Below are 17,990 nucleotides of genomic sequence, written 5' to 3' on the forward strand. Positions count from 1 at the left end.
AAAGGGCCTTTTTAGCACAACACAAGATAGATATTCATCTGGAATTTTTCCTGAACCAGTCGGTCTCAGGCTTCTGCAAGATAATCCCTCAGGATCATAGACTTAATGGCTTGTATGATTCCTCTTGCCAAATTACACATGAGAAAGACACGGAGATGTCTAAAAAAAAAAAAAAAAAAAAAACACATGGACCCAGCATTCTTTGGAGTATCAAATTCCATTGTTGGGCTTTATAAAAAGGTAACTGCATTGGTGAAGACAAGAATTTCAGCTGAACCCAGGTCTTCTTTTTCTCCTCAGACTCCACACCAATCTTCTACCACAGATACATCAGATTTTGCTTGGGTTAACCGTTTCCAGAAGGGTAAAATTGCAAGGCCTGTGAAATCCTTCAGATAGACTAAAGCACATCAACTTGAGAGGTGTTGGCTGTAATCCATGCCTTGAACTATTTCCATCGCCTTTGGTCCCCAGGACCTCTTCAAGTGATTACAGACAATGCCACAGTCATGTGACATGTAGACAAGCAGGGAGTACAAGGTTGCGCCCTTATGTAGGCTGGCAGTAAAAGTTTGGGAATTGCTTCTTAGGAATTCTTTAACACTCCAAACATACTATATTCTGTCAGAGCAAAATTTAGTGGTTGACAAGCTGAACAGGACAAAGACAACCTTCATGAGTGGAAATTGAATGAGGGGGTCTTGTAGGAAGTGATTCATTTGTCAAGAACACCTCAGATAGGTCAATTTGCCTGTTTTTTGAAAACAAATTAATCATGTTTTGTTCCAGGGTTTGTTGCAGGCAAGCTTGAAAGATAGGTGCATTTTCATTCCTTTTTATCCATTTTCACCAGTTCCATTGATATCCTGGATAATTCTGAAGATTCAAAAGGATACCCCAGAAGTAATTGTAGAAATCTCTTTTTGGCTCAGGCAACATTGGATTTTCCCTACTTAGGGAATTGGCCAAGTATAATTACCACAAGGTTCCTCACAGACAGAATCTATTCACATAAAAGAGGGGGAGAGCTTGATACATCCCAGTATCAATCAACTTAAACTTACTGTCTGGATGATTCAATTTTAAAATCTTTTGGGCAGTTATTTCATGAGGGCGTGAAGGTTCATAGTTTAGTAATAGGCTAGCTGCCCATGTGGGCCATTTAAAGCCTAGCCAGTTTCCCTCAAAGGTGAGAATCATACCCTGTACCTTGTGTCTGTGTGATAAATACCATAACCATTTTATCAACCCTTCCCTGCAGTCGGTACTAAAAAGACTAGAAAGCCTACTACTAGAACATTCTTTGTTACTTAGTGGAAATAATTTTCTTGTTGGAGTCTAACCAATAACCATCAGGATTTTGTACTACTGGTACTCAAATATTTCTGTAAGTTACTTTCTTTGATAAAGGTTCATCTTGCCCATTTTAACATGTCTAACCATGGATTCTCCTCTTCTCTGTTGTGAAGTAGTTTCTGAAAGGTGCTTTACACCTGTGAGAACCTTGTAAACAGGTTGCTCCTCCTTGGTATCTCAAGTGTGTGTTGGAGAAATTCATCTTCACCTTTGTACCTGCCAGTCAAGGTTTGTTACTTTGAAAACTGTACTCACCATTAATCTGACATTGCAGGAAGAGTGTCTGAGTTGCAGGCTCTCATGGTAGGTGAACTCTGATATGCCACTGGGGTAGAGTCAAAGAATAAACTTCACTTTCATGCCAAGAGTGGTTTCACGGTTTACTTTGAATCAAGCCATCAATCTCACAGTTTTCTACCCAAAGTCTAAAAATAAGAGAGAACCGATTCTGTGTACTCTAGACATGCACAGGCAGCTCTGGCACCATTTTTGGTAGAACTAAGCCCTTCAGAAATGATCAGCCATTTATTTGATATTAAGGGAGAAAAAAAGGGGCACCCTGTGTTTAAACAGTTTCCAGGTGGTGGTCCTCCATTATTGTTTTTTGTTCTCACGATGGTAAACCCATTCCAGGAATTGTCATGGCACATTATATAGGAGCCTTGTCTTCAATGGCATTTTGAAGCTGGCCAGTTGTTTTCCTAGGCAGGACACAACTTGTTTAGTCCAAGGTCTACTGCAGCAGTGAGGAATTTGAACTTCTACTATTACAGGTAAATGCAGCTTCCAAATCTTTCCTTTTTTGCTGCATTAAAAAAACAAAAAGCTTGAACTGTGAGAGCTCACTTTTGACCCATAATATTTCATTGTAAGTGGGAGATAAACACAGATGTGTTGGATGTTAGTTGATTGCATGTAAAAGAGAACATATAAAGGTGCTCTGGTTGAAGGGTGTAGTAGAATTAAATACAGTATTCCTAAGCAGATACAGTTGTAGAGAACTGGGATAGATTAGTTGAGCCAAACAGCTATTATCCTCTGACCAAATTATTTTTTATTAGCTGTAAAATCTAGTATTTAAAAATCCTCAGAAGTGCTTATTGGCAATATACTAACTTATGCATTTATTTATTTGTATTTGGTGATGGGGTGAAGCAATGATCCTATCTGACCATTTTCAAACATAGGCAGCATCTTTTATGTTCTCAAAAATTTATTTTTGGAACTTTTCAGCTTCTTGTACAGGTTGTCTACAACAATACTAAGCAGTGTATTATAGATACACATTTGAAAATAATGCTAGTTTTTCCTGGTCATGTCCTAATATCTGCTTTTTATGCACCTGATGTACAAGACCTGTATAACGGGATACATGTGGATCCATTGACAGCACTTCCATCAAGATGATGTCTGATCAACAGGAAAAGGGCAAAACAAGTTTCACCAAACCTCAGACTTAAGTAGTTTTGCAGAGAAGACGAGCCCCGCTACACTACCCATGTAGGTGGACACCCCCCCAAACTTAAATATAACTACTCTGAGATCAAACAACAGTGGAGAAAAAAGAAAACTCCAGTGTTGGTGAAACTTATTTTGCTCTCTTCCCGTCGACTGGACAGCATTTGGGGAAAGTGCTGTTAATAGATTGATAGAAAGCCCTATATGTATGTGAGTTTGTTTGTGTATACATGTGTGTGTGTGTGTGTGTATATATATATATATATATATATATATATATATATATATATATATATATATATACACATATATATACACATATGGTTCCCCTTCAAAACATCTAAAATCATAACATTGAAACCAGAACATCTAAAACCCATAACATCGAAAATGTGCATCACAACATCGAACACTATAAATCACATGAAAATAACATCCCTCCACATATAACAACACCAAACTAACAAACACACTTTTACTACGTTTCTGCAGGGGGCAAGCCCCCCTGCACCCCCCATGTGGCCCCCACACCCCCTGTAAATTAAGTAGACCAACTCCGAGATCGCACTACAATGGGAAAAGGTTAATTTCCTAACGCCGCTGTATCACAATCACCATAAAGAATGTGCACATGTCTATATCACTTACCTGTATGGCCTAAAAAACACATAGGGTGGCAAAATAAACACTATATAAATAGTATAAATTCCTGCACTATAAACAACTATAGAAATAAAAAGCTACAACATTTCATAGTGATACCACAAGATTAACAGATTAAACTATAACATTTACACGTTTGATGATACACTATTACATATTATACGTGGTGCTGCGGTAGCGTTGTCGCCTCACAGTAAGACGTGTCCGGTTCGATTCTCAGCTAGAGCGTCTTCTGCATGGAGACATGCGTGAATGGGCGTACCTTCGTTGAAGGTTGTGCGTCAGGGCTGGTAACTCGGCACGTAAAAATCAACTACCAGTCATTAGCGGAACGGAGTTCCGTTGTGGCGACCCCTAACCGGGAAAAGCCGAAAGACACAACAACAACATTTTAGATGTTATGAAATTCGATATTATGGATTTTAGATGTTTTGGGTTTTAGATGTTTTGAAGGGGAACTATATATATACATACATATATATATATATATATATATATATATATATATATATATGTGTGTGTGTGTGTGTGTGTGTGTGTGTGTATGTAAAATCTGATATAAAATATTGGAGGTAATTCCTTAGGCTTTGCTATAGTGAAGTATATTTAATTGACCTAAATAAAGTTTTAGAAGGTGATCAAACAGAACTTTTCATATTGCATTATAAAGTTTTAGAAGGTGAGTAAACAGAACTGTTCGTATTGCATTATTCTTGCATTTAAATGCTGATAAACACTTGTAGGTCTGATTGCTTTTCCTCATATATGTAGTCAGAAGTCTTGCAATTCTCTCTATCCTTTCTGGAAGAGTTTCAGACATGATCTTGGATGTTATTTTTAAGAACTGAAGAGGGTGGGCATTTCATGTAAAGTGAAGCGACCAGTACCTGACATATCACCATGATCTATCAACAGATATTCCTGTGCTGTTTCAGTGGCTTGTGATTAGCAGGTCTGGAGGACTGATTTGGTGCAAGTAAAGATGTTGGTGATTCTGCACCTTTGGCCTAAGCTTGTTATCTAGTTGTCTTTATTAGTAACACTGATGTGTATTTACATTATATGTTGCACTGAAAATACATATTTCTTAGGTGTGCTAGCTTTTTCTAAGCAATAGCATCCGTGGTCTCACTAGGCTGGCCTTTTCAGTGCTGTCATTTGTTTTTATCGGATGTTTAATGTGAAAGAAATGCTGCCTATCTTTGCGAATTCCCTTGCATGTTTAATTTGTTTTAGTTCTTGCTAGACATGTCTACATTACATAGAGCATAGCTTGAGTAGATTAGATTGATCTCCTCTGGAGTGCTACAGTAGATGAGAGCAGTATCAGAACAAAATGCTGTTTACCCTGATCACTTGTTGGAGCAGTTAGTGGAAGGTATTTGCAAAGATTAGTGACATTCCATTCCTGTATTCCAATGGGTACTTGAAATGGGAATATTCTGATAAAGGAAAAAAACAAGTGCACTGTTAAATCAAGCTTGGTAAAATGGGGCAATAAGGTAATGGTATCACAATAGGCCTTTTTCAGTGTAGTTTGAAAGCAATTTTAGTTTCTGAAGCTTAAAACCTTGTGTAAAGAATGGCGTTAATGCTGTTTGTTTGATCATCTTTCATTTACATAACTGTGAACTGTTGAAAAATGTCTTGTGCTGTCTTTTAGAACTAAGAGTTTCTAAATAATTCAAAGGGATTTTTTATCCTCTGATGGTTACAGAGTGAGTGAAGAGAAGGAGGAAACCAAGGAGAAGTTGAAAGCGGAGCAGGAATCTTTTGAGAAGAAGATCAGACAGCTGGAAGAGCAGAACATGCTGATTGTTAAAGAGAGGGAAGATATCCTTTGTTGTTTAATATTTTCTTCTACTTAAGTTTTATGTTGACAGTGAACTGCAGTGATATTAGTTTGATATGAAGGATCACTTCCTGGGCAACCAGTACTGTATTGTATCTTTTCGATGTGGTATTGAATCTTTCCACTTTAGGTTTCCATCTTCTTGGAAAAAAAATGTGTTCTGTAAATCCTATATTCTTTACCTCATTCATGGATCTGTTTGGCATAATGGTTAAAGTCTTCACCTCACAGACACAAGGTAAAAGGTTTTGGTCTGACCTTGGGTTATTGATTTAGGCGTACAGTGGCCCTTCAGGGCAATTAGTGTAGTATTCACCTATGAATCTATTCATACTTTGTCTTGCCCCTTCACCTTCTATATTCATATTATATCCCTTACCTACTTAAATATTTTTTCTGCAATATTTTGACTTTTTTGTAGTTTGAAGACTCTATTGCTATGCATAGTTTGTTTTCTCCCCATTTTAATGCAGACCTGTTAAACTAGGCATTCTTCTTTTGTGTAGGCCTTGTTGTGTTACAATTGGAAATAGTCTAACATTCCTCCTAAGCTGTACTGAAGACAGAAATTTGCATGTCTGGAACTGCGCTTTGATGGCTCGAATAAAATTGATGGACTACTAAAGAGATTCTGTCGTCTTGTTCCTTGTCTTCGTCTTTTTGTTTAGTCATTTTACTGAGACTAATGAGATTTCTGTGACCTAACTGAGATTATTGTGATCGCCATACTGCTCACCAGCATTTGTATTTTTTGAGATTGGAGGTAGAGGGCAAGCGACCCACCTGAGTCTGTGGTCTGGCTTACTCTAGGTCAACTCTAGGTCACCTCTGGGTGCTGCCTTCCAGTAGGGCAGGCTTCCAAACTGGCAGCCTTGGCCTGACTCAACTGGACAACACCACACACTCGGTGTGTATAGAGGGACCACCTTTGCAAAAGGACTGAACTCTACCAAGGACCGAGCACCCTATTGGGCTCACCACAAAAGATCTGGACATTACGACACTCGCTGCCTCTACAGGGGTATTTCACTCAGCATTTCTTCCTCCCTGCTGGGAGGTCTGTACCCCATAGCCTGCAAGCTACTTCACCCAGCTTTAGGTAGAGTATTGCAAGAAAGCCCTGTTAACCCAAATCCCAAGAAAGACATGGCTGTTATAATACCTGTGCTATTTGAACCTTATAAAGCAGTTTATGCGTGAAGGATCACCAGACTCCAGGAATCCAGTTTTCTAATTGAGTAAATCTTGGGGACCCATTCGGCTGCTTCCATTGTTGACTGCTTCTTCTGATGTTGGAGCATATAAAGCTTGTCACTTTGAACAGCAGACAAAATGAGAGTTTATGTAATTGTTTCACTTTGCATATGGCCATTGTGAGCCATTTTACTCTAGTCACCCTTCCCTGCATTTAGAAATCCACATTAATCATACAGCAGTAACTGTTAACACTGTGCTGCTTAATCAGGCCCCAAGCAGGGTAAATTATTAATTAAGTGCTCCTGTGCAGTGACTTGCAGGACTTGCCACCTGTTTGTCTTGTGGCTTTTTATTTGGTAGGAAACAGTTTTCCTTGCACTCTCAACACACATGCATCTGTATTTCCCACCTTACCAGGATAACTCCTCAGCTGCAGTGACACCTAAGTAAGCATACTTCAGTCACAGAAGTTAGTACCACAAAATGGCCTGAATAAGCAGTTAAAAGCTGAATTTCCCTGCTGGTGAGCCACAGACTTTATGCCTTCTAAAAGTTTCCAATTTACCCCCCCCTACACACACACACACACACACACACACCATCACTATTTAAGTACCAAGAGTTTTCTATGATAGCTGTTTAATACAGTGGCACACTTAAGAGCTATTATCTTGCATCTGCTTTGGCAGCTCTTGGTGTAATTTTGTGCACTGCTTCTGAAAGTGTTTAAAGATGTACCGCTTCCATTGTATTTTCATAGGTTCATAGTTAATTACTAGGCTAGCTTCCTTAATGGACATTCTAAGCCTAGCCGATTTATCTCCCAAAGGTGAGAATCAAACACTGTACCTTGTGTCTGTGAGTCAAACATCTTAACCATTATACCATCCCCCATTTTTTTTTGGTTCTTTTTAATTGCTCTATATTGAATTCACCCTTTAGGTTTACCTTTTTTATTGTGTTGTCATAATCTTTCATGTGATGTTTATTTTGATATTGCAATGTGTCTATAGGCATGCAGACATGTGAATAAAGACTGAGATGTTGATTGATCTTAAAAATTTGAAAGTGTACCTCTCTCTGTCTTAAATGTAACTTCAGTATTCTCTCTATATATAGAGTGACTTTCACATGGTGATGGCACCTGATTCCTTTATGCCATCTTTCTAATTCCTTTGGGTTGCATGTTGGTAATTAGTGTTTCTACCAGTTGTATTTACAGCTTCCTTGCTCATTTTGCTGTTTAGTCTTTTGTTTGAGAATGGTAATAATTTGTGAAAGATAAGAGTTACTCTACTGAACAGTCCATTTTCTACCTGCTGATAATAGAACCTGTTGTGACAATTCTTATCGTACCAAAGCCGGATCCCTTAAATTTTGTGCCACTTTACTCATTGTGTCCGTTGAAATAGGATATTGAATGAAACATGTCAGTTGTTACTTTTGTTAATGTAGAAAAGCAGGCCTGTCATTTTCTCTTTTCCTTCACAAAAGTACAAGTATACCCCTCCAAAGCCGTTTTAGTGAAGTGGGACAAGCTGCCAATGATTTTTTTTTTCTATGGTCTTCATTAGATCACTGTTGTAGTAACCATAAGTATATGGGACATATCCTGCCAAGGATATTGGGAAGTCAAACTAATCTACAAAACTTTGGGCTTATTACTCACTCATTGTACATTTGCCCTTAACATAGGAGAATGTGCTGGTATAAGAGGCGTGTGAGGGTGTGCCAAAATTCAGAACTTTCGTGGGCTCATAGGTAAGTACTAGGCTAGCTGCCCTTCCAGACCATTTTGAGCATAGCCAGTTTCCCTTTTTGTGCTTTAAATAACTTATCCCATTTGGTTATAGATTGTCTTGCCCTTCCCTTGGTCAAAAAACCATATGCATTACCCGTAATGGGAATAACTGGGACCATACCATACATAATTTGAGGAGACCCCATGCTTGGGATAAAGCATTTAAGAACTGCTTTTGTCCATTACTAGTACAGGGGACAGTCCTCTGTTATGTTTTCTGTTTCCTTCGAGGAGATCTAAGTTGTGCTTCAATATGGCTAGGGATGAACTTTGTCTTATGTGCATGAGGAGTCTGTTCCACAGCACCACTGTCCTCTGCGAATTACCCCTGTTCCGCCAACCATTCTGTTGATGTTGCAGAAGAGGTTTAGATCCCTAGTCAAAGTATTTCTGATGGTATTTGACTTGCTGATGTGCAGCGAATCAATCTATAATTGGTCAGAGGATGCCTTGAATGCCAGGCACAGGTCACCTATTAACAATCTGTAGGATATTGAGTATAGTAACAGGGGCTTGAGTCAGTCCATTTAGATTATGTTTGTCTTTTATCCATTTTAGTAAGGTATCTTTGTGGGTGTTCCAGTTGTTGCATGTTTCTGGACAGATGCATGCTAAAGGGAGCATTATATTCAATGACTGGCCTAATGAGGGCTGAGTAAAGTGGGACAGTGGCATCCTTAGATCTAGGCACAATTTCTTTGTTTATAAGCTGTGCAGTATCGAAGGACTTTCTTCCAACAATAGACACATGTTGGTCAAACATTTGGTCACTGTTCCCATAAGTTCCCAAATCCTGAACTGGGTCAACTCTTAGGGGTGTATACTCAATGTGGTAGTTCCCCGGGGTAGATAATTGTCTTGTCATCTGTATTATTTATGTAGACTACTTGTCAGTTTGGTGGCATGAGTATTGGCAGTTGGTTTTAGCGACAGTTTTGGTCAGATAAGTGTACCCATTGGGGAGCCTAACTTTTTCTGTGTAAAAGTTATATAAAAAAAAATTCTTATGTAGGTTAGAAATGGCAAATGTTCTTCCGGTAGATAAATCCTCTATAAGGACACCCATATTTGTGTACTTGTTCTCAGAGCACAACACGAAGTTAGGTCCTGTCAAATTTTCCCTTCTTTTACTCCTAAAACTACGAGGTTAAATTCCTTAAAATGTTTCTTTGAAAACAAGTGCCTCAGAGATTTAGCATCTATGATCATGTTGTCAAACTCCACTTCGATGACCTCTCACCTCAGCAGGAAAGGAGATTTTCTAATGAGGTTTTTGAAGAATATAGGCTGTCTCCTCCTTTTCTGCAGTCTAGAGATGATGATTGTACTGAGGTATTTCCACAGCTCTCAGACCATCAGCCATCTCTCCTGGTCCCTCTGGCACAACTCTTTCTTTGGCTGCTAAGGCCTGGGAACATAACATTTCCCTTCAGACTATATGTCAGAACTTACCAAGAAGGAAGAACAATGTTTTATACTGTTTTAGAGAGAGGGCAGCCTGAAGAAGTACTGGTGAGGGAGGGCATCATTAGGGTTGCATCTAATGATGTATTTTCCAATCGTCCTCATCGCAAGGGTACAATATCCGAATTAGAGATATGCACTAGACTTTTCAGATCCAACTCTTGAGCTTCTCTTTCTACCCATGATGCTCCAGTCAACTAGCAATACCTCAGATCACTTTTACTGCCATCTCACATGGATGCGGATCCTGCTAAAAGTGCTAATTTTGACCTATTTTACTGATTGGTGAGTAATACCTATTTTGAAAAGTCTTAACTTCCTTCTTTAGTCCTTCCTCTACTTTTAGTCTAGTTTTTCAATTTGGTCTTCAGTTAGACTACCTTCCTTCCTTTTCTTCTACTGTCTGGTAACTTTCTAACGTGCCATTGTTGGTACTAGTAAAATGCGCTAGTTTTGTACTTCTTTTTTTTTTTCCTTTAGCTGTGGCTGAAAAACCAATGGAATTTAAAAAGTGCACTTCCTGTGGGCTCAAAACTTCTAATTCTGATGCTCACAGGGAGTGAGTTTATTGCCTAGGAGCAGCACATATTAACATCAACTGCTCCATTTTGTGCAGGGTTTAACTCTAGAGCATTGTCTGACAGATGTAACAAGTTGGTCCTGAAAGGGATGCTGCCTCCATCTTCTTCCTTGGGCTTAGACAGCCAGTAAACCAACAAAACCTTTATCAGAGACTAAAGAGTCTTACCTTCCACCCATTCTCCTAGGGCTTCAATGTTGACCACAGCTTCTTCAGAGCCTCCACACAAATACAAAAGACCTCTTATCCAAAGTCTTTGGATCATAAAATAAAGCACTCTGAGCAGTGTGTCAATATTGACCAAGTCTCCTCAAACTCTCTCTCCCAGGTTCACAGTTGAACCAGTATCTTCTTGGCTGAATTCCCCATCTCCCCAAATGACACTGAGGAGAGACTCTAGGCCACAGTGAAGTACATCATCTGTCAGATGTTCTTCGTGTTTCATTGTTGCAGTCATTACATTTGGGTAATCCTGCTGGCAGGTTGCCCTCAGTCGGCCTGAATTCCAAAGTCCTGGGTCCTGCGTTGGCCGCTGTCACCCCTTCCCTGATGTCAGGTCATCAGGGGTATAAAAGAAGCAGCAGACGCCATTTTCTTTAGTTTTTCTTGCCACGCAGTGCCCGAAGCAGAAGCAGTTCGCAAGTGCCGGTCGGCCAACTCCTGAGATTTTCGTGTTCGAGTTTCAGATCTGAAGTCTTCAATAAAGCTAAGTAACCTGTTGAGGAAACTTTTTTCTTGCTCCAGACTTATGTTAGAAAAAGTAAATAATTGTATTTCTTGTGGAAAGCAAATACCTCATAAGGATTTTCATTCTTACTGTATTCCTTGCCTAGGCTCTGATCACAACGTCTCTGGTTGTCGGTTTTGTGCTAGATTTAACCAACGCACTATTAAGCGTCGGTATGATTTTGCTTTAAACTATTTTTGACACCGGTTTATCCAGAAATGTCGTCGGATAGCCATCCGACTACCGGAGTTCACAAAAAACACAAAGAAAAGGAGAGAGATAGACAACTGAGGCCCAAAACCAACAACAAAGCTTCTCCTAAGCCAGTCGCCGGTTCTCAGTGAGGCGCTTTCGCAGCCCCTGATGCCCGCTACTTTAGAGTCGCAGGCCGCTACCGACTCCCACGTGGAGTCGGCCATGCTGCTCAAAACTCAAGGTATTGGAGCCTCGGATATTATCCCTTCAGATGGGTCCGGAGCCGCTGAGCAGGCACCGGCTTCTGAGGGTGTATTCAGACCTAAACATCTTTACATCAAACCGACTTCAGCTTCAAAGTCAAAGACTAAAGCACCTTCTAAAGCAATGAAACAAACTCAAGAGCCACATGGCCAGGCCTCTATGCCCAAACAACAGGTGCTCAAAATGGCCGAAGACTTGATTACCTTGATCAGGGGTTCCCATCCCCCTCCTGATAAGAGGCCTAGGCAAGAGACTGACTGTGAATCTTCAGATCAGGCTTCCATTTCTTCTGATTCCTCTTCTGATCAGGAATATTCTCTTCCCCCCTATGAGGGTTCTGATGCTGAAGAATCTATACCTTCAGCTTCTCCTCCAAAGGACTATTCTTTTGGGGGAAACCTTACATACCATGAGGGAGCATTTCCACTGGGAGAGCCAAGATTTTTCAGAATCTAAAAAGAGGCTCAGGGATTTCCTTTTACTACCTCAACACAAGCCACTAGCCATCCCACCTGTGTTAGATATTGTAGACAATGTGTTTTTGGAGTCTAGTCTTACCCCTGACTCCTTACCTCCAGCTCCTGTTAAGCCTGACAGATATTACAGGGTTCCTGACTCTCATAAATTCCATTTTAAAATCTGTGCTGCAGACCCAGAAACTATTTCTCAGGATCCCAAAGGAGTTAAGGCTTCCGCTGCAAAAAACCCTACCCCCTCTGACAGAGATTCTAGGGCATTTGATAGATGGGGCAAAAAGGTTTACACATCTGCTACCTTGGCTATAAGGGCCTTAAACTGTCAGTTTCATATGCTGAAATATCAGCAACATGCCATGGCATTGCTTAAACAGAAAATGTTGTTAAACTCTGAATGTGCAGAAAACAAGGAAATGCAGGATTTATTGCATGCAGCTGAACAAGTTGGAAAGCATACTTTGCAATGTGGTTTTGATTCTTTAGAGGCCTCCTGCAGGGCCGCAGTTACAGGTTCTGTAATTAGGAGGTATGCTTGGTTAAAGGAACAAAATCTGCCTGATAAGTTAAATTATTAGATGCCTCTTTTCAGCATGATACTTTGTTTGGTGTTAAGGCAGAAGAGGTGTTAAAGAAAATGGAGGGCAAAGCTAAACCTATGCAAACAGTCAAAGATTTTTTACAAGTACAGCCACCTAGGTTTAGTAAACACTGGCCAACAAAGAATTAGTCCTTTCCTGTGTCAGACAGACCTCAAAGGGGCAGATCCCAGGCGCAAGGTTCATATCGGTCAAAGCAATGGGGGGTTTCTACCTCCAAAGTTGGAGAAGACAAATCACAACCATACAGGAAACAGTTCCAATGACTTCCCCCTGCCTGCACCAAGCACTTATCTCCTGGCAGCACCCTTAGGAGGAATATTAGCACTTTTTTCTCAAAATTGGCACATTATAACCCAGGACAGTGTCACAAGGCTACAAGTTCCATTTTCATACCCTGCCAAAGGCAAACAGCTGGCCAGATCTGCCAAAAAATCAATGGGCAGAGGCACAAAAACAAGTCTCATCCCTCATGGACATGTGGGCCATCTAACAAGTACCAGAGCAAGAGCCAGGGACAGGGATTTTACTCAAGACTGTTCTTGGTACCCAGAAAGGACAAGGCCTGGAGGCCAATACTGGACCTATCTATTTTGAATACATTCCTGGATATGATGCAAACCACCCAATGTTACAGGCACCTTTGCATAAAAGTATTCCAAAGTATCCACAAAGTAAACACAAAGTCCATGAACTGCAAAGGTGAGGCTTCAAAACAGCAGCTTCAGCTTAGTAAAAAATACTCCAAAACAGCAACTTCAGCTTAGAATAATGTATACTTGAAATTCTCCAACAACAAAAAGAAAGATCTGAATTCCACTCGGCTGCAACACAATTTATTGGTACACAAGCGCTTTCACAAACAGCTTCTTCAGGTGTGTAACGATCATTAAAAATACACACACCTTGTATAACACTTAAAATCAGTCACATGACTCGAATTAACCATTTTTAAAGGCATATATACACATTCCAAGTGTTACTTTCTTAATCCACTCTTGCACATTCTAAAACTTATATAGTATAAAAAAGTAAATGTTAAAAACATACTTAAAATTCTAAAAAATTCAACATTCACCTGTTCGATGATCTCCTTTTTAAAATTGGTCTTATAGGAATGGAATCATTCAATCCATGCCCTAAACTAGCCCTTAACCTAATAATCCATTCAGCTTCTTTTTCGTCAGTCCTTGCTTTTATATCACCCCCTCTTATATCAGTGAATGTTCTACATAAGACTACAAATTTAAAAATATGTTGTACATTAGTAACTGACACATGCTTCGCTAGTGCATTAAAACTACTCCTTTTCTTAATGTGATATAGATGTTCTCTTATCCTATCTTTTAATAGACGATCTGTTTTCCCTACATAAAATTTGTGACATGCCTGGCAAATAGCCAGATATACTACATGTGCTGTATCACATTTCACATAGGTTCGTAGATAGAACGTCTCCCCTGTGTCAGGGTGTTTAAATTGTGAATCATTGCAAATAAAACTACAAAAATTGCACTTGGCGCATGGTCTAGTACCCTTTTCATTTTCTCTACCTTTCAGTTCTCTGTCAATACAGAGCCTTCTTTTTAAATTCTTCTTATTTTTAAAGCTAAATTGTGGTTTTGTACCTACTAATTCTTTCATTTTACAATCTGATGTTAATATATTCCAATGTTCATTTATAATATTAGTGTACAGCCCAACATCTCTTGAATAATTTAAACACATCCTTACATTCTTGTGAGTCACTTTCTCTTTCCCATTCACTAATTGTTTTGAGAAGTATGGTTTAGCCTTATTCTCTCTTTTACTCATCACTTCTTCCATGTTTTTAGTTACCATTCTGTTATCATAGCCTCTATCTGATAATTCTTTCCCTGTCAAAATTAGTTGTTTCTCGTATTCTTCGGTTTTTACACTTAATTCTGATGCCCTTAGGAACTGGTTTTGTGCTACATTTCTGAATATAAAATTGGGATGCATACTATCTCTGCTTAATAATTTGTTTGCATGGCAGGTCTTTCTGTGCATTCTTGTGCTAATCTTGCCTATGCTATATTTCTCTACATAAACATCCAAAAAACTGATACCATCAATAGAACAATTCATGGTAAAATTAAGAAATTTTGTAGAGTTATTGACGAATTCTAAGAATTCATATAACTAGTTTTCTGTCCCTCTCCATAAAAGAAAGAGATCATCTACAAATCTCTTATAAAACATAATCATTTTATCAAATTTTCCTTTTATAACATTTTCCATTTCCCATTTGGACATAACGGCATTGGCATAACTGTTAGCACAAGGAGTGCCCATTGCCACTCCATTCTTTTGCCAATACATATCTTCCCTAAATACAAAAATGTTATTTTCAAGCACTATTTTTAACAGTCTTTGTAATATTCCTATGATTCTACTTTCAAATTCCTTATTCATCTCTAATAGATGTATCACATTTCTAATACCAACTGGATTAGGTATAACTGTAAACAGCGATACTACATCTAATGTGACGAATAAGTACTGTTCTGATACATTTGTTTCATTGGTAAATTCATATAAATCTCTGAGAAAATGCTCTGTATCTTTCAAGATATACTTTGATTTGTATATCCGGGCCTTCAACTTTTTCTCAATGAATATTGAAGCCAGTTCAGTACACCAGTTTTTTCTGGCTACTGTTGGTCTCATTGGGGGTCTGATGGAATTTTTATGAAGTTCATAAAAATTCCATCAGACCCCCAATGAGACCAGTAGTAGCCGGAAAAATTTGGTGTACTGAACAAAATTCCATCAATGAAGGAAAAATACTCTGGCAGACAAACTAAGCAGAAACCTCATGGGATCCCCATGAGTGGCACCTGGATCCACAAGACTTCAGCATGATAACAAGGAAAAGGGGATGCCCGGACATAGATCTATTTGCCTCCCTTCACAACTACCAACTAAAAAGATTCTGCACAAGGATTTATCACAGACAAGCATGGAAAGTGGACGCCCTATCTTTCAGCTGGAAAAACCTATCAATATATGCATTTCCCCTTCTGCCTCTCCTCCACAAGGTACTCCTAAAGTTCAGACAGGAGAAGCCAAAGATGATACTGATTGCCCCAGACTGGCCCCGCCAGTACTGGTATCTAATACTAAGGAGCTTGTCTCAATGCCCACCTTGGATTTTACCTCAGATACCTCATCTACTGTCCCAGCAAAACAGTCAGATCCTGCACAGCCAACTCAGGACTTTAAACCTGGCAGCATGGCAAATAATGTAGTCATACAAAACACACCTCTCAGTAAAGCTGTGGTGGATGTCATTTTGGAAGCCAGAAGGCCTAGTACTAGAAAATCTTATGCTGGAAAATGGAAAAGATTCTGTGCTTGGAACCAGGCACAAGGAACTGATGCAGTTGTGCCAAATAATCCTCATATTTTGCAATACTTAACTGAGATGCTGGACAAAGGCCTATCTTTTTCATCTATTAAAATTCATGTCTCTGCAATTTCGGCTCATTACAATGTAGAGCCACCAATCTTTTCTCATCCCTCATTAAAGCAGTACCTCAAAGGAGCCAAAAATTTAAGGCCTCCAAGGAGATCACCAATGCCTGCATGGAATCGCAACTGTGTCTTGGAAAAACTCACCCTGCATCCTTTTGAGCCAGCTGCTACTGCTGATATAAAGTTTTTATCTTGGAAAACAACTCTGCTCCTAGCAATAACTTCTGCAAGACTAGTTTCAGAGCTACAGGCACTCATGGCTGTGGAACTCTTTATCATTTTTTTATCCAGACAGGGTCTCTCTGAGGATAAACCCAACATTTATGCCTAAGATGGTGTCCAGTGTGGCTCTCAACCAAACTATTCACCTGCCAACTTTTTATCCAAATCCACAGAACAAGGGGGAGAGAATTCTGCATTCTTTGGACCTGCACAGACAGCTTAGATTCTACTTGGACAGAACCAAAGTTTTCAGAAAGACAGAGCAATTACTAGTGACATATGCTGCAGGATCACAAGGAAAGGCTATCTCAAAGCAGACTATTTCAAAGTGGATAGGCCACTGCATTCGTTTCTGCTATGTACACCATGGCAAGCCAGTACCTAAGGGCATTAGGCCACACTCAACCAGAGCTGCAGCCACTTCAGCAGCCTTTCTCAGGGGAGTACCTACCAAGGACATTTTAGAGGCTGCTACTTGGAGTTCAGTGCACACCTTTACAAAGCCCTATCATCTGCCATTCTACTCTAAATCCAGGGCAGACTTTGCCACTGCAGTTCTGCAGGGTCTCATAGCCGCTCCTAATGCTGTTTAGCTCCAGCCTCCCAACCTTAGCTTTGGGACTCTTCCCAAATGTAATGACTGCAACAGTGAAACACGAAGAACATAGTACAGTTGTGTACACTTACCATAAATGTAGATGTTCGAGTGTATTCATTGTTGCAGTCCAGGTTACCCACCCACCATCCCCCTTTTCTTCTGATGGAACCTATCTTTCCTTCTCTGATTTATACAACCTTGTGGTGTATTTGCTTGTAGATGAAGGTAAAGTTTATATTGGTGCATGTAATTAAACATATATAAATTTTGGCAACCCTTTTAGGGGGCACCTGGCATCTGGGGCAAGAAAAACTAAAGAAAATGGCGTTGGCTGCTTCTTTTATACCCCTGATGACCTGACGTCAGGGAAAGGGGTAACAGCGGCTGATGCAAGACCCAGGACTTTGGAAGTCAGGCCGACTGAGGGCAACCTACCAGCAGGATTACCCAAATGTAATGACTGCAACAGTGAATACACTCGAACATCTACATTTATGGTAGGTGTACACAACTTGTACTGTCCTCCAGAAGTCTTTCTGAGGCAAATGTGGATGGGATAATGAGGAAATTCTTCAAAGCTCAGATTCAGATATGGATTATTCCAGCTTCTTCCATCTGATCCATGAGCCTCCCATCCACTTCTCACATTGTAATATCTCTTTCTCTGATCCATCCTCCTGTTTTGGAGTCCTTGGATCTGGGAGCCCCAAGAGTGTTGATGTCCGATCCAAAGATGTCTAGGTCTTCAACTGTGACAGTTTCTCGGACTTCTTCCGCTCAGATTTCCTTTGATTGGGATGGGTCTCAGAACTGAAGTGTTGACGCTGGGTCCAGGGTGTTGGAATCCACTCCGATGTTATCAGAGCCATCTTTTCCACTTGGAGCCTTGGCATTGGACAGCTCGGGTCAGACTCTCTTCTTGGGACATAAATCCAGGCAGGGTTGGGGCCAGGCAGCTCCAGTGTTTACAGGTCTGGTGCAGCCAGCTACGGCATCTCCTGTTCCCATCAGCCTTAGAGGTAGTGAAGAGATTTTCTGTCGAC

At 40.0% G+C, this 17,990-nt stretch overlaps 1 protein-coding gene across 1 annotated transcript in view; it reads left to right on the forward strand.

The window, feature by feature from the left end:
• The window catches only part of KIAA1328 (KIAA1328 ortholog), a 1,446,094-nt gene that overhangs the window by 41,211 nt on the left and 1,386,893 nt on the right, over nt 1-17,990 (forward strand). The window contains exon 2 of the mRNA XM_044087278.1: nt 5,168-5,310. Within this exon, the coding sequence (XP_043943213.1) occupies nt 5,168-5,310 (143 nt within the window). The remainder of the gene's footprint in view (nt 1-5,167; nt 5,311-17,990) is intronic.

This window comes from Protopterus annectens, chromosome 1.part1, assembly GCF_019279795.1.
Source record: "Protopterus annectens isolate FY-2018-M chromosome 1.part1, PAN1.0, whole genome shotgun sequence".
NCBI lineage: Eukaryota > Metazoa > Chordata > Ceratodontiformes > Protopteridae > Protopterus > Protopterus annectens.